The 23,436-nt window shown below is 43.7% G+C and overlaps 1 protein-coding gene across 1 annotated transcript; it reads left to right on the top strand.

Annotated features, from left to right (window-relative positions):
• The first annotated feature begins 22,491 nt into the window (after positions 1-22,491).
• Positions 22,492-23,162, top strand: LOC101637878 (histone H2A.J). The gene has a single exon (XM_004693255.2). It carries the CDS (start codon positions 22,600-22,602, stop codon positions 22,987-22,989), a length of 390 nt encoding a protein of 129 aa, XP_004693312.1. The 5' UTR covers positions 22,492-22,599; the 3' UTR covers positions 22,990-23,162.
• Positions 23,163-23,436: the final 274 nt, after the last annotated feature.

Raw genomic sequence — 23,436 nt, 5'->3', positions numbered from 1 at the left:
ATCTTAATATCCAAAGCAATACTGAGAAAGAATAAACTTGGAGGTATCACGCTTCTTGGTTAAATATATTACAAAGTTACAGTAGTCAAAACAGTGTGGTACTGGCATAAAAAGCAACTAATGGCTCTCTTTTGTGCCACTAGTGTACTAAGAAATAATCTATAATAATCTATAATCAACTGATCTCCAATAAGGGTGTGAACACAAAATGGAGAAATGATGTTCTCTTCAATAAATGACTTTGGGAAAACTTGATACCCACATACAGAAAATGACTTTGGGAAAACTTTGATACCCACATACAGAAAAATGAAAGTGATCTCTTATCTCACATTATCCAAAATATCAACTAAAAGTGAATTAATGGCATAGACACAAAAGCTAAACTTATAAAACTACCAGAAGAAAACAAATAAAAAAAGATGATATTGGTTTTGAACATGACACCAAAAGCACAGGTAGTAAAAGCAAAAAAAGAGACAAGGGAAACTGCATCAAACAAATAAAACACAAAAACAAAACAAAACAAAAAACCTTGCAAAAAAAGGTATTTGCATAAGTAAGGAAATAATCTAGTGAAGGAAACCTATGGAAAAGGAGAAAGTATTTGCAAACCCTATTATCTGATAAAGGGCTAATAATCAAAATGTACAAGGCACTCTTGCAATTCAACATTAAGGAAATGAGAGCTAGCAAGAAATAAATAATCCAACTAAAAAAGTGGTCCAAAGAACTAAATGTGCATTTCTCCAAAGAAGACAAATAGCCAGCAAGTACATATCAGCCAAAACCACTATATCAAGGAGCTGCAAATCAAAAACCCACAATGTTAGAATTGTGATAAAAAAGAAAACAAAAGGTAAAAAGAGTTGGTGAGGATATAGAAAAAAGGGAGTGCATGCATGGTTGTTGGAAATGGAAATTGCTGGTCACTATGAAAAACAATATAGAGCTTATGATCTAGGTATGTACCCAAGGGAAATCTCCAGAATATATCTGTAATCCCATGTCACTGCATTATCAATCACAATAGCATGATACAGAAACAACCTAAATGTCTGTTGATGTATGAGTGATTAAAGAAAAGTGGGATATTATATTACACATATACATATTTATAAGTATATAGCTACATGAGATAGGACATTATTCAGCCATGAAAAAGGCCATTTACAACATGGATGAACTTGGAGGACAATATGTTGAGTAAAATAAGCCAGTATGATCCCACTAATATATGGGACTTAAACAGTCTTAACACATAGAAGCAGAGAATAAAATGATTTTTTAGGGACTAAGGAGAGGGAGGAAACGAGGAGATGCCAGTCTAAGAATATAAAATTCAAGTTATGCAGGAATGAATAAAGTCTGGAGTTCTAATGTACAGCAATCATCAACAAGGCCCTATAGTTAACAATGCTGTATTGTATACTTGGAATGTGCTAAGAGCATAGCTTTTAAGTGCTATCTCCATTTTTTTAAAAAAGGTAATTATGGGCCCTCCCTGGTGGCACAGCAGGTTAAAGCACAGCACTAAGAAGTTTAAGCCATTTCCACATGAGTTTGATTCCCGCCTGCCCGGAGGTGACCACATAGCGTGGCAGACCTCTCCTGTCCTGCCCGCTGCTCCCCTCAGCAGTGTACTTCGTCGATCTGCCTGTTCTGCTCCCCACTCTGTCTCTGGTGAATCCTCTCACCCTCCGCATCTCTGGCCTGTACCCCAGTTCTGTATGAATGAGTAAATAAATTAAAAAAAGGTAATTATGAGTTGATTTGTGAAGTGATATTTATATGAAATGTTAATTAGTTTGATTGCAGTGCATTCTACACAATGTATACATATATCAAAACATTAAATTGTGAAACTTGGACACGAACAAATTTATTTCTCACTTTTTAAAAAGAGTTATTTATGCATACAAGAACTGGAGTGTTGGCCAGAAGTGGGGCATGTGAGAGGGGTCACCAGAGATAGAGTGAGGGAGCAGAACAGGCAGACTAACTGAAATAAACTGCTGAAGGGAGCAGTGGGTGAGACACTTGCTATACCAAGTGGGTCACCTTCCTGGCCTGGGATCAAACTTGTGCTGCAGTAGTTGCAGATAGCTTCATAGTGCTTAGATACAACCCCCTTGTGCCACTAGGGAGGTCCCTATTTCTCAATTATACCTCAATAAAACTGGGGGTAAAACCTTAATGTTTTGAAAAACGAGTGATAAATAGCACTATAACTTTTCCCCAAAAGTCACTTTATGTACAGTTGCAAACTCACCAGATGTAATATGTAAATTGTTGGTAAGTTTAACCTATCAAAGTGGTGGTGACTCTGAAACTTTTTTCATTTTTTTGTAGAATCTGGGCCATAGCCCAGATCTTTGGGTAACTAAAAGTGACAGCTGGTGATATCTGGGCAGCTGCATTTCCCATCATAGTGCCTATATGGAGGGTAGACTTCTGGGACATGACTTGAAAAAGGACACTGATGTAAAGAACCTGGGGTGAAAACTCTAGTTCCCTTTGCTTAGCCTACCTGGTTCTGCTGTTCATCCCAAGAGAAAGAAATGAAGTTGTAGTACTAAATAATCTAATAGGGGATTAGTAAAATCAAATGGCATAGTACTCTTGATTCTTATCATTTTATAGTGGAACAGAATCTGAAAAACAGACTAGTTTTTGAAATCTACTTACTGAAACCATCAGAGGCTTTGTTACCCTTACCAGAAGTGGAGGGAGAAATAGGGGACAGCCTGTGGGGAGATAGGGTTATGAGAGGACTTTTAAGGGTGGGGTTATGTGAGCTACTTAATGCTGATAAGAAGTTGGTCAATGGCCCTCCCTGGAGGCACAACCGATTAGGATGCAGCACTGCAAGCTAGCCACAATCCCTTCAATGTGAGTTCAATCCCTGGCTCCAGAGGTGACTCACATGGCGTGACAGACCTCTCCTGTCTCACCCACTGCTCCCCTCAACAGTATACTTTGTCGATCTGCCTGTTCTGCTCCCCACTCTGCCTCTGGTGAAGCCTCTCACTGCCCCTGCACTTCCGGCTTGTAGCCCAGTTCTGTGTGCATAAATAAATATTTTTTAAAAATTTAGTCAAAAGGAAGAGGTGGAAAATGTGGGGAGAAGGCATGACTGAGAATGGTGCCACAAAAATGGGAGGCCAACAGGACCGCAAACATGGCAGAAGGGAACAACACTTCTGTGGAAGGGAGAGAGTACTGAAGGATGAGGCTTCCATAGTTAACCCTGCAACAACACAGGGGCTTGGGGTACTGAGTCCCTGTGTAGTTGAAATTCTGAATGTAATTTTTTATTCTTCTGAAAAAATAACCTGCTATTGACCAGAGCCTCACCTATTATATTAGTTTACTAACACATACTTTGTATGATATCTGTACAGTGCAATATATACTGTATTGTCACAATAAACTAAGCTAGAGAAAACATATTAAGATTATCTTAGGGCAAAGAAAATACTTTTACAGTCCTGTGGTTATTAATAAGTAATGATTACAGAAAAGTCTACATAGGAGTGGATGGCCTCAATTCAAATAAACACGTATTGTTCAAGGGTCAACTAACATGTACATTTCTAGCTATGTGGGCTGGAGGACAAGGTAATTTGTCTTAGAATTTATTTTCCAAAGGAGGTGAGTCATTGACTGAGAGTGAAAGGTAAGCTGAGCAGTCAGAGGTCTGAGAAGGGAAGGACTTACATGTCACTGTCACGAGTGAGATGAGACTGATAATCGACATGGACTAAGGTAGTTGGGCAGCGATGAGTGGTGAGATTAGGTTTGTGATGGGATGTGGCACAGCCCTGCTCAGTCCAGGCTCATGGATTCCCTGGCAATATTCAGTGGCCCCAGGGCGGGCATGAGAAAGTGAATGGTGAGGCTTACTCAGGTCTGGAGTTTTTCTGGGTGGGTACAATTAAAGAAAAAAATGCACTTTTAAACAAGTTGAAAAAGTCAAGAGTGTTTTGATTGTTTGAATTGAAAATCTAAACTGACAAGAGAAAGACATAAAGAAGAGTTTTGTAAGAATGGAAGATACAGTCAGAAGGACAATGTAAGAGGGTAGATTTTCCACATGAGTGAGTAAGCTGAGCATGACAGAGACGTCTTTGAACGGAGGAACTCTAGGACTCAGAGAGGTCACTTACTGAGTGTTAAAAGCCACCAGACCGATAGCAGGCCCTTGCCAGAGAGGCTGTTCAGCAGGTGTAACAGTGAGTTAATGCAGCAATCAGGATGTCAGCAATGGACAGTGGTTGGTGAAAAGGACAGAGTCATGGACACGCCTCAAAGAACAGCTTTTGTTTTTAATATTTTAAAACTATGATACAGAGCATGCGTTTAAAGGTCTATCTGTAACAAAGATATGCAAACTGAAAGAACTACCCAGATAAACTCTCCCGAACCTATCGGACAGTCTAAGATGTGGATTGTATTAGGTCTCCCTTCCCTATATGCCATTCCGTCTCAGTACGGATGGGCTCAGATACAGACCCTGTCACAAGGGTCTGGCACTCTATATGTGCCCCACACTAAGTCCTCATCTCTCTTATTCCTAACACAGCCAGGAGGTACAATGAGTAGTTCATGAAGAGATAAGGAACGTGGAAACATTTGTGGGTCATGGTGTGGGTGTCCCAGAAGGCTGAGCATTGGGTATTAAGAGTGGGAGCAGAAGGAAGGTCAGGGGAGATCAGTAGGACAACAGATGCCATCCAGGGTTGACAGGAAACAAGGAGGACTCCAGGTGGCGGCCACTCATGCCTCACAGATTTCATCTCTGTTCTAGCAGGAAGCAGAGGGGTTCTTTTCTGGGTGGGATAGTTGGACAGCAGTAGGCAATGGTGATGAGGAGCGGATGTGCCCTGGAATGGATGTCAGCAGGATGAGCCAGGCTGCAGAGAGAAACATGGCTGTCTCAAGGGAGAACCTTTGCAGCCGGGAAAGGTTTTTTTTTTTTTTTTTTTTTTTAAATTTATTTATTGTACATACAGAACTGGGGTACAGGTCAGAGGCTCGGGGGCGGTGAGAGGCTTCACCAGAGACAGAGTGGGGGACAGAACAAGCAGATCGACGAAGTACACTGCTGAGGGGAGCAGCGGGCGGGTCAGGAGAGGTCTGCCACACCATGTGGTCACCTCCGGGGCAGGCGGGAATCGAACTCATGTGGAAGTGGCTTTAGCTTCTCAGTGCAGTGCTTTAACCCGCTGCACCACCAGGGAGGGCCCGGGAAAGGTTTTTATATACACTACATTCCCTAGCTAAGCTTGAAACCAGATTTTCTTGTTTATTTGTTGTTATTACCACTTCCTGTGGTATGAAATGGAGTTTTTCTTTTTTAATTTGGTCTGGAAATGGTAGATAAGAAAAAAAAGAAAAGGCAGACAAGGGAGATCAAGATCAGGGGGCTTTGACTCAGCTGTAAAGACAGAAAGGAGAGGCAGTCTCACGACCTCTGCTTACAGCATGTAACCAGGAAAAGAATTTCACATAAGAACCACATAACAGACCTTCCTGGAGCCTTGAAGAGAAGAATTACGTCTGTTTCATGTTGTCAAACCACTAAGTGGGGATTATAATTAGAGGTAGGATCTGCTGGGAGAGTTTCAAGGGTCAAAAGCAAATAATGGAAAACCTGAGTTGGTAGATTTATGAGATGTACTCAATGGAACACGAAGCCTCTAAAGATAGGAGAAAAGAGGAAATGACTCTGGGACAGGGGCAGCTGAGCCTGTGTGTATGTTTACTACTCCGGTGCCCTCTTGCAGGCTGGCTCTCTGGGTCCCCTGCACACCTGTGGGGGTCACATTGCCTCCCTGCACACTGCAGCAGACCTGTCTACATATCACAGTGGAGATGCAAAAAGGAGTTTTACAAAAGGAATTTTACCAAGGAATGATTAAACTAAGACATGAAAACTTTTTACTAAGCACAAAAGTAGAGAAATGATCTTAATTTACTAAGGGAAAGTATTTTTCACCTGATCTAACAGACTTGCCAGATTACTGAAATCCATGGAATGCCTGCAGCCGATGGGGATGGTCATTTTTCTCCAAAGGAACCCTGCATATACTCCTAGTCGGCCACATTTGTCTCCTGTAAGTTAAGTCCTAATTAAATTTTCTATCATCTGGTAAAAAAATATATGAAAGCTGTTGGAAATCCTAAAACAAAGACAAATTACCAAGAAAATGATTGTGGCAAGAAGACTAAAATGCCCGGGAGTATTGCATACACTGTAAAACGATTCTGCCCATGGAGAGTTTATCAATCATCTTACAACGGTGAAATCAGTCTAAGATGCATGAAAGGTGCAGTTTACTGAGACAGTTTGTTCAGAGCCACAATCAGGACCTCTGTGGTCAAAGAAGAGTCCCTAGTCTGACATCAATCAATGGGTAAAAGAACATGAAGATTTTTTGAGATAAAAAATTTAAGGTGTAATTCCTACAGTGCTAGTATGAATGCAAACTGGTCCAGCCACTATGGAGAGCTGCATGGCGCTTCCTTGAACTACTAAAAATGGTGCTTCCATATTATCTAGCAATTCTACTCCTAGGAATCTACTCAAAGTTCACAAAAACATTAATTCAAAAGGACACCTGCAACCCTATGTTTATTGCAGCACAATTTACAATAGGTAAGATATGGAAGCAACTTAAATGCCCAAAAATAGATAACTGGATCAAAGAATCAAGAAAATGTGATATATTTACAAAATGGAATATTACTCAGCAATCAAAAAGGATAAACTCATGCCTTTCACAGCAACATGGATGAGCTGAAGGGATAATGCTTAATGAAATAAGCCAGAGAGAAAAAGAAAAATATCAAATGGTCTCACCTACAGAAGGAATGTAGAGAAAACAAAAAGGAATCAGGAGAAAAAGTAAAAAATCAAAATCATCAGGTAACTATAGATCAGAGACATTCTATAGGGGAAGAGGAGGGAGAAGGACCAAGACAGGAGTGGGAAGAGCACAAGGGACTATGGTGATGGTGCATGGGTGAACTGGTAGTGGGAATTTAATGGGGAAATTCATACATTGTACAAAAATGAAGGATGATGTATGAATATATTTTAAAATTTTGTAAAAAAAATGTGCATTAGCTCTAAATATATAAGGTGTAAAATGTAATTTTTAATGATTCCTGCTTTAATTTTTTTTCCTTTGAAGGAAGTATTAATTATATTTTCATAGGTTTAGATGTTAACATGTATATCCAAATGAACTAAAAGGTTAATGTTTTGTTCAGCATTTGCATGAATTTGAATATACAAACCTCAGTTTGCATGGAGAAATGTAAATTGCTTTATATAATAAAATGAGGAAAATCTGAAGTTCCCAGGAGCATGCCGGGAAGTCGGATATTAAGGGGAAGGTGAAAAAATTAAAAGAGAAGAACCCATAAGATGGTAATTCAGGGAGCTGCATCGATGGAAGTGGCCAGTGAGACAGGCCTGGTGGGAAGAGGCTGAAGACTTAAGGGTGTGCAAAGTAAGTATTGCTCGTATTTTCTTTGAAGATGCCTTACTTCATTCACACAGAAGATACTTCATAAGCATCCTCTAATTGTTCTCTGTCTTGGATTTACAGCACAAATGGACAGATTTTTGCTTTTATGATAATTGTAATCTCATGAAAACTTAAAACAGATACAACTGGCTAACTATCCCCAAACCTTCAGTCAAGTCTGTGTCACAGACAACCTAACTTGGCTATAATGAAAGGTGTTCACATCTGTGTTCATATTGACGGGGTAAAAATAGGAAAAAGATGGCTAGATGCAGAAGCAGTTGGAAGAAAGGATACTGAAGACTTCAGGATTTGATGAAATATTGGAAAAATATTTGGACTTCCTACCAGTACATAATGAAATTCAAAGTAGGCTCTTTCCATCATAAGGATGACAGAGACTCACTACTGCAGACCAGTGAGGGCCAAGTATCCTCAAACCAATGCCCTGTTAGGCTGACAGTTTTCTTTCTTTTCCTTATTGAACCTGCTTCCAGGGGGCTTCCCCTCCCCCATCCGGGATAAACGCTATTCTTGAACAATGCTTTCCTCTCCTTCCTCCTCCAGCCCCTCCTGCTCAGGCCCATGGGTGCTGAGGAAAGGCTGGTGTAGCTAATGGTCAGGTATGGACCGTAGGGAATTGGTCATGTTCCCTGGTGATTCTTAGATCAGCAATTCTGTCTGTGAGGCTGAGTTTATAAACTATGGGAAGTTTGAGTCAGCAGTGATGTACCTTGATTATAATAAAGTCCTTTGGTCTCTGGTAATAACTTTGTTTCTCTTACCTTAGAGAGACAGAAGGAAACAGGAGCAATTCATCTGCCAGGTGGAAAAAGCATGAGTTGGGTTGATAGTTCAATCCTGATATGAGAATTCTGTTTTCCTAGAGAGGCCAGATGATAGTCTGGTTTTTTTCCTCCTGAGGTGGCTGATGGATTACTTCCTCAGGTTACACAGGTTTAAATGGTATCTTGGGAGAAAAGGAGAGAAGGCAGTGATCGATCCCGTCATATGTAATCTCTTAACAGAAACTGTTGAATGATACATCCTCAGTAGGTAGCAAAGGAGGAAGGAAAATATTTAATGAACAGAATGCTACATCTTGAAAGATAAGTTTTGAATTCCAGAGGATATTTTTAAGCAAAAATAAAAACATAAAGCTTGGAGCAGGGTTTGAGTCTTCTAGCTCTTTGTTAATAGAAGAAATTGAGTAATCACCTAAACCTGTTGATCGTCACTTTGCTCATTTCTAAAATAAACTTACTTTCCATTCTAACTGGTTAATCAACCTAAATTTGGCATCATCTGGACATGGGTCAGTGGGCTGAATCATTGATGGGATTTGCTCCAACATTATTCACCTACCTGAGTTTGAAGAGCAACATTGGACAGAATTCATTCTTAGGGAAATGGACTGTTGAGCTTAGTCATCATATTATGCAAACCTGTCTGCAGGCCAGCCCATATATGCATGTCTTAATTTAGGGAGAAAAAGGTCTGAAATTAAACAATGGAAAGAACAGGCAGAAATTGTAGCTTTCTTGCCTGCCTAAGACTATGCAGGTGTTTTTGTTCACGAACCATTTCCTTGCAAAAAGTAGGAGAGGCAACTCTCCTCTAGGCTTGTGACTATGAAGGTGCTCTCTTTTTCTTCTTTTCTTACCTAATAAACCTACCCTTTTAAAATGTAAAACATTTAAAGAACAATTTGACAACTGAATATAAAGTTTTGGACATCCTGGGCTTCACTGGTGGCCTAGGGGTTAAGTCTCAGTGCTTCCAACCCAAGGGCCATCCGGGGAGGTGACCCACAAGGCACAGCAGACCTCTGCAATGTAAGGGCCCTCCCTGGTGGCACAACAGGTTAAAGCCCAGCACTATGAGGCTATCTGCAGCCACTACAGCACGAGTTTGACCCCCAGCCAAGGAGCTGACCCATATGGTGCAGCAGACTTCTCCTGACCTGCCCGCTACTCCCCTTAGCAGTGTATATCAGTCCATCTGCCTGTTCTGCTTCCCACTCTGTCTCAAGCGAATCCTCTCAACCCCTGCACCTCTGGCCTATACCCCAGTTCTCGTATGCACAAATAAATCTTTTTAAAAATATAGTTTTGGGCCCTCCCTGGTGGCGCAGCGGGTTAAAGCACAGCACTAAGAAGCTAAACCCACTTCTGCATGAGTTCGATTCCTACCTGCCCTGGAGGTTACCACATGGCGTGGCAGACCTCTCCTGACCCGCCCGCTGCTCCCCTCAGCAGTGTACTTCGTTGATCTGCCTGTTCTGCTCCCCGCTCTGTCTCTGGTGAATTCTCTCACCCTCCACATCTCTGGCCTGTAACCCAGTTCTGTACAAATAAATAAATAAATCTTTAAAAAATATATATATATAGTTTTGAAAAATACATATATAGTTTTGAACATCCTGGTCTAGGAAACCACCATCACACAAGGGAGAGAGATTATTGCTCCCTACTTGATCAAAAGATCAAGCACTGCTCTGGCCCTCACAATGCTCTGGAGGGCAGTTGGCAACCTGTGTGTCAATTGCACATACTAGGAGTCACCACCTGATCGTGCCTGGCTCAGTGGGGGCATAGCAGCACCCAGGACAAATGAGCTTATTGAATAATACTCAGGATACACTCAGCAACTTTTATAAATGCTCCCAGTAGCAACTACAAAATCATCAAGGAAATCTTCTGGTTCCAGGGTGGGGAGTCTGGGTTGGCTAGAGGATGGTTATTATGAAGTTCCTGTTATCTCTCTGGTCTCAGCTACTGTCCTTGTTGTTCCTTAATAACCCTGACCACACAGCAGGATCGCTTAGTCACAAGTCACTGAGTGACCATGACAGAAAGCACATGACAGAGCAGTCCCTGTAACCCAGGCTTGTGTAATCACACTCTGCGTATACACACAACAAAAGCACCAGCATGAGCTTAACTTAAATGAAAATCTCAAGCACATATTAGAATAGAATGGTAATGGGAGCAGCAAGAAATTTCAGTAATATTCAAGAATGATGACTATGCTAGGTGTGACTAAAAATACCTGTGGTAAACCAGCAAGTCATGCTGGCAAGAAAGAAGTGTTGAGATAGAGGTGGCAGCTGCTCCTTTTCATGTTACTTGTGATGTTTGGAAAGGTTTGCAATGCCTATAACTCTCCATATTTTTTGAAGGATGAAAAGAAAGGGAAAAGGAGATTTAGAGTCGTATTATCACAGCGAGGAGAAAAGTTTTCTTAATTCTTCAAGCTTCAAAAACTGGTTGCCTCCAGACACTACATGAATGGCATAAAATGCATCCACATATCACACATACCACTTTTCGCTTAGAATTTGAAAGAAGTGTCACAGTTTTGTTACTGGAATAAAATTTCTGTTTTGATTTTGCAGTTACCTTTTTGTATTTTGCAGAAAGCCAACACTTAACTTTCAGGCTTCGCATGTCTTCATAGTTTTTCACCTCTCATAGAGGCAGTGATGACGCAACCCCACCACATAAGAAGGGAAAAAGTGAGGACAGAAGCCAACCCATTTATGGCTGACACCCACAACATCCTATAAATAAAAAGCAATCAGTATTTAAGTTAAGGGAGTTAAGCAGAAGCTGAGTCAGTAAAACAAAGTACAAACCTGTACATTTGTCAGTAAACAAAATACAATTATTGATATATTGAAGACAATAATGTAAAGGCTATTGGGACATCTTGGCAAAAATTTAGAGACAATGCTGCAAAGGTAGACTGAAATATATATATATGAAGTTAGGAGGAATGAAGACATTGTATAGTTCATTTGGAGTTTATAAGGAGAAAATGGAGGAAATCTGGTATTGATATTCTGGGTGTCACTCAGGTTACCCGTGGCTGCTGATGGGGACTTGAATTTAACTTTAGGAGGGGAGGAAGAGAAGACAGCAGTTGAGGTACAGGTTTCCGAATGCTGCTACAAGTTGAAGAATTCCTGGAAATATACTCACATGAAGAGAAAAACATGCCTGAACAGGAATATGTAAAGAGCATGGTCAAGATTCCTAAGGAGATGAGAGCTGAGTATCGGGAATGGAAGCTCAGGAAAGGCCAGTAGGGAAAAAGAATGAAAACATGGAGCCTGAACAGAGGACAGAGTCTGACTTTGTCAAACCAGATATGTCTCGTCCACTAAGTGTTCATGTATATGAGGCAGACAATGAATGAACAAGATACCTACCCTTCAAAAAAAAAAAAAATTAAACAGTACTGAGCTTGAAGGTGAGAGCCTAGAAAATCATGAAAGAGCTACTGAACTGAAGTAGAAGTGGGAGAAGGCTGGGCCACAAACGTTAACACCTACCATGACTGGACTGGGTGCCTTATATAGTTTATACAGTTTATACAGTTGGTTTATTCAGTTAGCTTATACAGTTGGTACACCAATGGTACCCTATATTTACTAATTCATTGACTTTTCCCAACTGTATTTTGGGGAGTTTTAATATCTCCACTTTATAAAGGAAGGAAACTCTTTGGGTTGAAGATCAGGAGTGGTAAGTAGTATAAATGGAATTTTGTCTCAGTTTTGCACAATGCAGAGAAAAGGTTTCTTGTCTGAGTTTCTTAACAGAGATGGGAGGCCAGAGAAGAGGGTTTGGGGCAAGTCATTTGGAAAGCAAGGCAAACCAACTTAAAATAATCAAGAACAATGTTGTGGAAATAAAAATATTTTCCTTATTAAAGTATAGAAGAGGTATACAAGGATAAAACAGTGTCTTGAAAAGGAAATGGCTAAAACCTGACTTCTTAGTTTAGAATGGCATAAATTAAGCACCACAAAAGGTAGCTTGTTTAGTTAGCTCTTAAAAAATAAAAGTATAAGGGGAGTGCCCTAGTAGCTCAGAGGCAGCTATTTTGTTTTCTTTTCTTTTTATTACAAAGTTTATTTTTACATCATTTTGCACATTTTTTCCATCTCGATTGTAATCCCCGCGGGTTTCCCATCACCAAATCACCCCTGTGCCACCACCATAGTCCCGTGCATTTCCCTCCCCCCCAACCCCCCCACCCCCCATTTTTTATCCCATTCCCCACTCCACCCCCACAGAATGTCTCTGGTCCAGTATATGTCAGTTCATTATTTTTGTTATTTTCTCGCCTGGTCCATTATACTCCTGCTATGAGTGAAACCATCCGGTATTTTTCTTTCTCTTTCTGGCTTATCTCATTAAGCATGATCTTTTCCAGCTCCATCCAAGTTGCCAGAGGCAGCTACTGAGAATTCAACTCAATTCTAATACCATCTACACTGAAAGAGAGCGCCAGGTCCACCCTTTAAGGGTCTAGTCTCCCAGGACACAGGCCTTAAGCACAGGCTGCCACCTGATCAGGCTGCCTACCACCTGATCAACAGGCTCCAAACTGAAGGTTCCCAGGACTTCTCTGATTTCGGGTGCAGGTCCAGGTCCTTAATATCTGTGCTTCTGAACAACTTGCTACAAATCTAAGGTTCCCAAGACACTCTCCTCAGACTCAGCCCGCTTACTCATTAGATCTCCAAAATTTTAGGAAGGATACTAAAGGATATGAATCAACATCCAGATAAAAAGAAGCAGGGCGAAGTTCTGGAACTAAGGGGCTGGCTTCTGTCCCCACTAAGATAAGCTTTGTTTTCCCAGTCTGGAAGCCCTCCTTTTGGGTTTTTCAAGCAGGCTTCCTTACGTAGGCATTGTTGACTAATTAGCTTATAGAACTCAACCTCCAGCCTTCCCTCTGGTCAAGGGGTGGGACTGGAAGTTCCCGCCCTCTCATTACAAGGTTGGTTCCCCTAGCAACCAGCTTTCCACTGTAGGCAATTTACCCCAAATTACCTCATTATCGTAACAAGAGACACTTTAAACACTAGGAAATTCCAAGGCTTGGGGAGCTGTGAACCAAGAATTGTGGATGAAGACCAAATGCATATGAGAGATATATATAGTTGGTCATCAGGGTGACTATTGTGCAATTTCTTTTTAAAGGTTTATTTTTTCATGCATACAGAACTGGGGTGTAGGCCTGAGGTGGTGAGAGGATTCACCAGAGACAGAGTGGGGAGCAAAATAGGCAGCTGGATGAAGTACACTGCTGAGGAGAGCAGCGGGTGAGACAGGAGAGGTCTCCCATGCCATGTGGGTCACCTCTGGGGCTTAGGATAGAACTTGCACTGAAATGGCTAAGGCTCACTTGCAGTGCTGCGTCCTAACCCATTGTACCACCAGGAGGGCCCTATTGCACATTTTCCATAAATCACAATGCCGCAACACCCTTAGAAGGATAGACAGTGAGCATGGTAGTTTCTGACAGAGTCTGGATGAGGTCCTTTAGAAGAATCTGTCTTCAGGTAGAGAAGAGCTCAGAAAAGTCTTCCCCTGTATTTGTATCAAGCGTATACAGCTAAAAACAAATACATTCCATGACACTTCACTGTCTATATGCTCTTGGGAAATCTTACCCCATGGCTTACTTAGTGCCAGCAAGCACAGGGCAGGTTCACTACAGATTCGGGTCCATGGAGAGTTCTGGAGCCCTCAGTGGATTTTTCAGGCTTTAATACTCTCCGGGAACCAGGTATGCAGACACACCAGACAGGGAGGCTGGCATGCAAGGAGGCAAGCAACTGACTGTCCCTCACCCCTTGAATCATTACTCTTTCTATGGCCTCTCTTAGGCATCCTCTTATGGTCTCACCTCCTCTGTAGGCATGCAGTTCGTCCTCTTGTAGTGGTAGTCGTGTGCCTAGTGATGCCGCCCTTATAGCCCCAGCCTCCAGGCTCAGGTGTGCCCATTTACACACGCCCACAGCTGTCTACAATCAGGCCTCAGGCCCTGAGCCCTTGCTCCCTGGAGCCTTCTGCATCAACATGATCAAGGCTACAGAGACTCATGGTTCAAACAACCTGATTAATTCACTCTATGATATATTAAAATCAGTTGTGCTGGCCCTCCCTGGTGGCGCAGTGGGTTAAAGCACAGCACTGAGAAGCTAAAGCCACTTCCTCATGAGTTCGATCCCCGCCTGCCCCGGAGGTGACCACATGGTGTGGCAGACCTCTCCTGACCCGCCCGCTGCTCCCCTCAGCAGTGTACTTCCTCGATCTGCCTGTTCTGCTCCCCACTCTGTCTCTGGTGAATCCTCTCACCCTCCGCATCTCTGGCCTGTACCCCAGTTCTGTACGAATAAATAAATCTTAAAAAAAAAAAAAATCAGTTGTGCTGATTTTTTCTAAAGAGTAGAAAATCCTGCACCTATGCATGATTTTTAAACTGAAGAATTGGTTAATTTGGAAAATAAACAGTTTCATTTGTTATATTATCACAGATCTCGTTAGAAAAATCTTTAAGTATGAGAAAAACATCAAGCTCATGAAAGTTTTCTAAAATTTAAATTTTTACTTATATGGTTGACTTTTATCATTGTAGTTTTCAGTTGTAGTCATTAAAGTGACAGGCTCTCTTGGCTGTTTGAGAAAATGTATGCCAAATACTTAAGTCTGAATAAATACAATTTATCTCTCAAATAACAATGCTTTTCATACAAGGTTGACAAATTCAGCTTGCAGCTCAAACATATATGATATGTGGTGGGTGAAGTCTACAGTAAGGACTTAAATCATTGGCATCCCAGCCTAGAACTGTGTTGAGGATACAGTAGTTTCTGTAAAGAGAAAAAGGCACATAACAATACAGTACTATAAATACTAAATAGCTATCGTTTTGCTTTGACTTTGCTCACTCCTAAAAGGTCTTGGGAACCTGCACCCAAAGAATCTTTGGATCACACTTTGAGAACCACTATGCTACTTGAAAATACACTGCAGGTCTGCAATAATCTGATCTGAATTAATCAGGGTTTTTGCACCATTAGCCTCTGTGGCTATCACCTGTGGCCTTGATCTTGATGGTGTAGAAGTCTCACTAAATTACACCCCTTTTCGAAGCTCTCAACGCCCATCAGCTGTTACCTCTGCCTGTTGATCTCCCCACTTCATTAGATTTCAGTTCAAAGGAGGCCCCCTAGTGACAATTCTTGTGATCAACCAGTTTAAAGAGCAACTCGTCCCAGTCATTCTATCACATTTCTCTGCCTTACTTTCCTTATATTCTATTGTTTACTTAACCTGCCTCCCCCATTAGAATTTAAGGTGTTGTAAATAATTATTGGTGGCATTTCTATGTGGAATACAGTGAAACCAAACAGAGTTGAACAAAGACAAACTTTGAAACCAACAATTGAGAGCTGACCATGGGTAGGAGGCATCCAAGAAGGAAGGGAGAGAAGGAGGGTGACAGAGAGGAATAAGAAGAAAGGAGCACAGTGGACTATGGTGGTGAGAGAGCTACGGAGGCCACACCTAAGGGGAGAAATCCTGTATTGCCAAAAGATTAATAAAGATATAAAACAATGGTACTCCATTAATTAAAAACAAAATTTGGAGTAAGAAAAAAATTTCATTTGAAAAGCACAAAGTCCCATAAGGTAGTTTCAGTATTTATTTCCCAATTGACCATGATCTCCTGACAATTAATGATCAATTTTTAAATGTTTTCATAATCAGATTTGAATACTATCATCCATTACCAATATTCCACTTGTATGGAATACAAAATATTTTAGTGCATAGATGATGAAGTTTGAAAAGCACTTAATATAATATTCCTTAGTTGCAAAAAGTTACTTCTTTCTCTTTAGGACTTTATGTATGCATACAAGAACTGGGGCTAGAGATGTCAGGCAGGGTGAAAGAATTTACCAGAGTGGGGAGCAGAACAGGCAGATGGACTGAAATACACTGTGAGGGGAGCGGCAGGTGAGACAGGAGAGGTCTGCTGTTCCATGTAGGTCAACTCCCTGGCTGGGGGTCGCATTCATACTGTGGTAGCTGTAAATAGCTTCATAGTACTGAGACTTACCACTTGTGCCACCAGGGAGGGCCCCCCCCGCCAAACAAGCTAATTTTTTCTATAGTATCTTTAGAGAATAGTGTATAGGTTAGAATCCATGAGCATGATCAGTTTTGGGATATTTGACAACTATATTATATGGTGTCTTCTTATTTAGGAACATAGTAATTCTGTCCCTTTATTTACATCTTTAAAAAATATTTATTTATTTATGCTTATATAAGTGGGGTACAGGCCAGAGGTATGGTGGGTGAGAGGATTCACCAGAGACAGAGTGGGGAGCAGAACAGGCAGAAAATATGGAATATACTTTAACATCAGTAGATTTTCTTCTAGATATATGTCCCTCAGTTTAGATCATACAGTGTACCAAAATTTCCAGATGGCCTTTTTAATCTAAAAGTATTAGTATTAATGATGAAAATATTCATAAATATATTTTAAATTATAATAAGGCAATCTATTCTATGATGTACTTTACTAAAAATTTTCTTTTTTAGAAAAGATTTATTTAGGAAAAAGGCACAAAGTGATGTAAAAATAAACTATTATATTATTTTTAAAGCCTTATTTATTTGTGTATATAAGAGCTGGGGCATAGGTCAGAGGTACAGGGTTGGGGGTGGAGATTGGTGAGAGGATTCACTAGAGGCAGCAGAGATAGAGTGAGGAGCAGAACCAGCCAACTGACTGAAATACACTGCTGAGCAGAGCAGTGGGAGACAGGAGAGGTCTTCTGTGCCATATGGGTCAGCTCCCTGGCTGGGGAAAGAACTCTGGCAGCTTTGTGATAGTGCTGAGACTTATCCCCTTGTGCTACTAAGGAGGACCTTAACAATTTTCTTTAATGTAATATTTGGATTATCCTTTTTTCTTAAATGTCACTTAAGGAAAATTGTCCTTAGCAAGTTTATTCTCACATGCATTTTGGATCCCTTCTCTACAGCAGATTCCCAAAACTTTAAAATTTAAGGCTTGTGATGTTTATTGCAAATTCTAGGTCAGAGGATCTAGCGGTAGAGCTCTGAGTCAGACACCTGCTTTTAAGTGAAAGAATATATATACAACCAACCGTTAGTCCATATCCATTCTAGTAGTTTGGAAAACGACACAATCTGAATAAAGATTTGGCATAAGTTCTGCATTATTAGGACGACAAATGTCCAAAGGGCAAAGTAAATAAAGAAAAGGAAAGCGAGAGAACTGAAGGGGAGAGGTAAACCCACCAAATCTGAGGTGGTGATGGAAAATAAGCCTGCAGCTGGGAGAGAGGGGGGTGGAATGTGAAACACATATTAAGCAGGAAACCTCAAAGGAGGCTAAAGAGGTCAGAAGCAGAGAGCTGCATTTAGTCCAAAGGAGAAGCAAAAGCTCAGTTTTCTGGATGGCAGCACTATCAGTTCAGTTACTGGGACTATTAATGATCTGGAAACAAATATTAGTTGAGATTTAAAAATCTGTCAAATTAGGTTCTCCCTGGAAAGCGCAGCACTGTAAGCTACCTGCAGCCACTTCAGTGTGAGCTTGATCCCCTGCCCCATGTGGGATCTGACCCACATGGTACAGAAGACCTCTCCTGACTACCACCCACTGCTCCCCTCAATCTGCCTGTTTTGCTCCCCTCAATCTACCTGTTCTGCTCCCCGCTCTGTCCCTGGTGAATCCTCTCACTAATCCCTGGACCTCTGGCTTGTACCCCAGTTCTGCATGCATAAATAAATACATCTTTAAAAAATCGATCAAATTAGGAAGACACCAGTGTTCATGTATGTCATCAGAGAAACAAAGTGGGAATGGGGGCCCCCCATGAACTCATTTAGTCCTTTATCTTGACTGCCACATCCTTTTCACCATAATAGCTTATGCTATTACGCATAGTCCTGCCAAGAAAGTCCGTGACCACATGTCCTGGTCCATGTGCCTGTATTTCCCCCAGGAAAACATCAACCAGTGGAACTGCAGGCTCAGCACATGTGTAAACCTATCTTGAAATTCACCAGAAAAATGAGCATCTTTGTTCAATAACAGCTGGACCAACTGTTAGTGGTGAATTTAATGTAGCACATATACATGCTGAGTCTCAATGACAAACGTGAAATTTATATAATATTGTACAGCGTAAGTCACAAAAAAGTAAAACTATTCCAAGTAAAGTCAAATACTTACAGAGTATGTAAAGATAAATACTTAAGGAATAGATAATTTAAAGTGTCATACAATGCTTATTTCCACCCTTTCTCAATAAATCACTTCTTGCTAAATTTGGTATTTAATAAATATATGATCTATCTACTCAGATTCACTCATGCATTCATTCAACAGACATAAGGGCACACAACTCTGCTATTTCTTTTAAGTAATTCATTTTTTTTAATTTATTTATTTGTGCATACAGAACTGGGGTACAGACCAGAGGCTCAGGGCGGCGAGAGGCTTCACCAGGGACAGAGTGGAGAGCAGAACAGGCAGATCTACGAAGTACACTGCTGAGGGGAGCAGTGGGCGGGTCAGGAGAGGTCTGCCACTCCATGTGGTCACCTCCGGGGCAGGCGGGAATCCAACTCATGCGGAAGCGGCTTTAGCTTCTCAGTGCTGTGCTTTAGCCCGCTGCGCACCAGGGAGGGCCCAGTAATTCATTTTTTTGTTTGTTTGTTTGTTTGCATTAATGAAAGTCGAGCTTCTGGCACTCACCGCCCTAGATATGTACTCAGCACCTGTATCATGAATGCACTGGGCCTTTATGGAGCAGAAGAAAGAGAAATGCCAGTAAACAGCGACCCGGTCTCCTTAGCAGAAGCAGTGGCACATAAGGATTAAAGTTCACAGTGGTGTGGGGTCCAACAGAGCTGGGTTCAAACCCTTTCTCCAGTTCTTGCACAAACCGCACCCCACCAGCATCCTCAAAGCACAATCCATAATGTTTCATAAATGGACAACCGAGTGTAATGACGGAATACTGTGCGTTCCAAAGTGCCTGGCTGTATTGGAAGCTCAACAAGCGGTTTCGTGCCTGTCACTGCCGAGGGATTCAGACAAACTGGTCAAGTCTGGCAAACTCCTCCACCTCAACCACCTCCAAACAGCTAAGTGCCTTTACCTTGTCTGGGGAAACCAAAGCCGGGAGAGATCAGCTAACGCTGCATGAAATCGCACCACATTTGGGGGGTGCTAACGCACCCGCATTTCTCATCATCGAACAGGTTAAAGAAGACAACCAGAAGTAGACTGCGGCCATCCAACCGCTCCCGTTTCGCGCTGCGCCTCCTGGCGGCCTCTCTCAAACAGGCTGCCCCTGCGCCGCACCTTGCTCCAGGTATCCCGGCAGCATCTCCGTATCACTGACAACGACCTCGGGACTGCACAGCTCTCTTACCCTCACCGTTTTCATTCTAATTTATGAGAACCCAGCCCGCCGCTCTGTCCCTTCCACAGTCACGCAGGCGGCTGCGAAAGGAGCCTTGATTCGGAAGCAAGGGTTTATCTCCCAGCTGCGACCGAGTCTCAGACCAATAACTTCTGGGCAATAGCAGAATCTGCCCCGCGCCCCCGGGCACGCCGCCAGCTAGTTCAGGGGTGCAAGCTCCGCCGCAGGGGACGTGGGGGTCCCTCCGCTCCACAGCTCTGCGCAGCTAACTTCGCATAGCTAACGCGCAGGAGGTTCAGGGGCCGCGGGCTTTGGCCCCGCTTAGACTTCGCTCGCGCTCTGCGCCCCCAGCACTCAGCGTGGGTGCTGAGTTTCCTCTTACTTGAAAGGCCAGCGAAGCTGCAGACGGTCCGCACTAGGCTAGGACCGCGAGCGCGACTCAAGCAACGGCCCGAGAGCCCGCCGAAGCGCCCAGTGTGGCCGGCAGCGCCTTCCTACTGGGCGCTTCGTCGGAGGGGCACCCGAAGGACCGCCCCTCGGGCAGGATTCCCCTTTCCCCGGAGGACAGTTCACACCCACGCTGCAGTGCGTTCAGTATACCAAGCCTCAGCAGTTCAGAAGCCGCCCAGCGCTGCCAAGGGTTTTGTCAGTTCAGCGACGCGTCCTTCTAAAAGGAGCCCAAAGTCAAGCAGAAGAGCAAAGACCCTGACGCCTGACACCACGTGTCCAGCCTCCGGGGCTGCGTCCCCAGAGCACACCCAGGGACTCCACTCCCAGCTGCTCACTACCTCCCCTCCAACCGAATTCCAAGTCTAGCCTGGAGCTTTCTTTCCTGAGCAGCTGCTTCCATAGCCAAGGTTTTCTACCACAGGTCTCTTTAGCGCACATTCGCTCAATACAGTTTTTTTCTTTTTTTCTTTTTTAATTTGTGGGATTATTATTATTATTGAGGAGGTAACAGATTACCTGTATGTTTCGGGAGAACACGTTCACACCTCCTCAGATGTCTATCACCAATACCAGCCCCACGCCCGAAGCACCCCCATTTTTTTTTACAAAAGTTTATTTTTACATCATTTTGTACATTTTTTTTTCCATCTCAATTGTAATCCCCCTGGGTTTCCCATCACCAAGTCACCCGTGTGCCATCACCATAATCCCGTGCATTTCCCTCCCCACCCCCCCCGTTTTTGATCCCATTCCCCATTCCACCCCCACAAAATGTCTCTGGTATATGGTTGTTCATTATTTTTGTTATTTTCTCGCCTGGTCCATTATACGCCTGCTATGAGCGAAGCACCCCTATTTCTTTACCCCATAGTTAAGTATCGCCCGTCTGCTCCTTTCTTAAAGTTTTTGGAGCCCCTCAAAGGGTCTTTTGGAGTCTGGAGGCTGACCGCTGAAGCCGTCCAGGGTGCAACCCCAGCGCTGCAGCGCGGGCACCGCATCCATGGTCCCTGGGCGTGCTCCGTGTAAGTCACCGCGTCGCGATCACATTTCCCCGGGCTCTTGGGCAATGATCCCGGATGGGAACTAGATACCTCCGCGCGGGGCACACGGCATAATGCCTTATATGTTGTCCCACAAGACCTTCCTGTGGAGCTAAGACCTAGCCCTTCACCGACTTTACCATGTCCGGCAGGTTTGGGCAGGAATTTCCAGCAGACGCAGAAAAGCTGAGCGTAATATCCTCTGCTCCCCTGACCAATGACTCTGCACCCAAGCACAGCTTCCCTGGAAGCGGACCTGTTTGAAAACCTGGAGAAAGTGAGCAAAGCTCTGGGGCGGGGGGATCTGGAGGGAGCCGGGAGAGAGACTTCGCCCTCCTCCCTGTAATAATGGAGTAGGCAAGAAGCAAAAGACTGGCGTTTGGGGGTTATGGAAAGCTTTTGGTTATTTTGCCTTAAAATTGGTAGAAAGCTCAACATGGTAACCTTCAACACTTAAGCAATACGATCGAATCGAAATCATACTGCCTTTTCTTAAGGCTTAAAACAAAAGTCGGTATGATTCTGTGAGAAGATTGGCATTGGTGAGCGACGAAATTTGTACCGGAGTCCAACTGCCATTTGATCTGGTTACAAAAGTTCAAGTGGGCAACTGCACAGGAAGCCCACATCAGAGCCAGCTCCCTACACCGTGGGGTAATAGCAAACGGACAGCCCACGAACCCAGCACCGGCAAGCAGGATTCAGTAGTGATTTATTGTGGAGCACGTTCCCTACAAGCGCGAGCTGTGGAGTGATAGAAATACTAGGATTCTGTTCTAAGTGTGTGCCAGACCGCATGGCAACGCTGGAAACACTGCGTGAGCACGATTGCGTTTCTTGTTTGCGCGCTCTGTACTTGTGGAAGTAACTCTTCTTCCGGATTTTTGTTTCTAATCACGACTCCTTCATTCTTAAAGCTTTCTTTTCCTGCAGTTAAGTATGGACTTGACACCTCTCAAGATTCAATAGCTTGGACACAACTGCCAGGCACGTGACTAGCGAGTCCTGAGTATTCATAAAGTCGGTTATGCAAATGAGGATAGGAGTTCTAGCTTTTGATTGGAGGACACTGGGAAAGGCAGGCCCTCTGCCAACGCGTGTTAGTGGGTGCGTAGCCTGCTCGTCATTGGTCAGGTTGTTGCGGCGCCCAATGGGAAGGCGCGGCCTCGTAGCGGCCAAGTGGTAGTAGAGGCAGTTCCGGGGTGGTGCGTTGCATTCCCATACTTGGATCTGCGTTGCTGCTGCTGCGTTTGTTTTCCCTCGCACAAGTTTCAGCCGAGAGGTAAACATGTCTGGTCGCGGAAAGCAGGGCGGCAAAGTGCGGGCCAAGGCCAAGTCCCGGTCGTCCCGCGCGGGCCTACAGTTCCCGGTGGGCCGAGTACACAGACTGCTGCGCAAAGGTAACTACGCGGAGCGAGTAGGCGCGGGCGCGCCGGTGTACCTGGCGGCGGTGCTGGAGTACCTGACGGCAGAGATCCTGGAGTTGGCCGGCAACGCTGCGCGGGACAACAAGAAGACCAGGATTATCCCTCGGCACCTGCAGCTCGCCATCCGCAACGACGAGGAGCTAAACAAACTGCTGGGGAAAGTGACTATCGCACAGGGCGGCGTCCTACCCAACATCCAGGCTGTGCTGCTGCCGAAGAAGACGGAGAGTCAGAAGGCGAAGAGCAAGTGAGCCCGACGCCGCGTCGGGGAGCTCGCAGCATTCTCAGCAAAGTCTCTTTTCACAGTCCCCCCGCAGTGTTTTTGAATATGGTCCGTGTCACCGAGGGCCGAAGCGATCTGGTGGGGAGGTGGGCACTAGGGGCCCGCGGGGGCCGGGGGCCAATAAAGTTGGTGAAAATCGTATGTTCGAGAGAGCTGTATAGTCGCGGGGACTTGCCGGCCGATTCCCGGGGCGACCGGGAGACCGCGAGCAGGTACTGGTGGGTCGGCTTGAGCCGCCTTCTGGGCTGCTTTGGTCAGCAGGTTACCCTCGCGGCGATATGGGGTGACGAGGAAGACCAGAAGGGAACAGCTGGCCTAGAGGTGGGCAGAGCTCGGAGGCCCCCCTCCCCTACCCCCCTGCTCACCTCAAGGTAAAGGGGAGACAGAATAGGTGCGTGTGCGGCAGAGTCACTGC

This window comes from Condylura cristata, unplaced genomic scaffold, assembly GCF_000260355.1.
Source record: "Condylura cristata isolate star-nosed mole 26May11 unplaced genomic scaffold, ConCri1.0 scaffold00036, whole genome shotgun sequence".
Lineage (NCBI taxonomy): Eukaryota > Metazoa > Chordata > Mammalia > Eulipotyphla > Talpidae > Condylura > Condylura cristata.
This window is presented reverse-complemented; position numbering and strand designations above follow the sequence as displayed.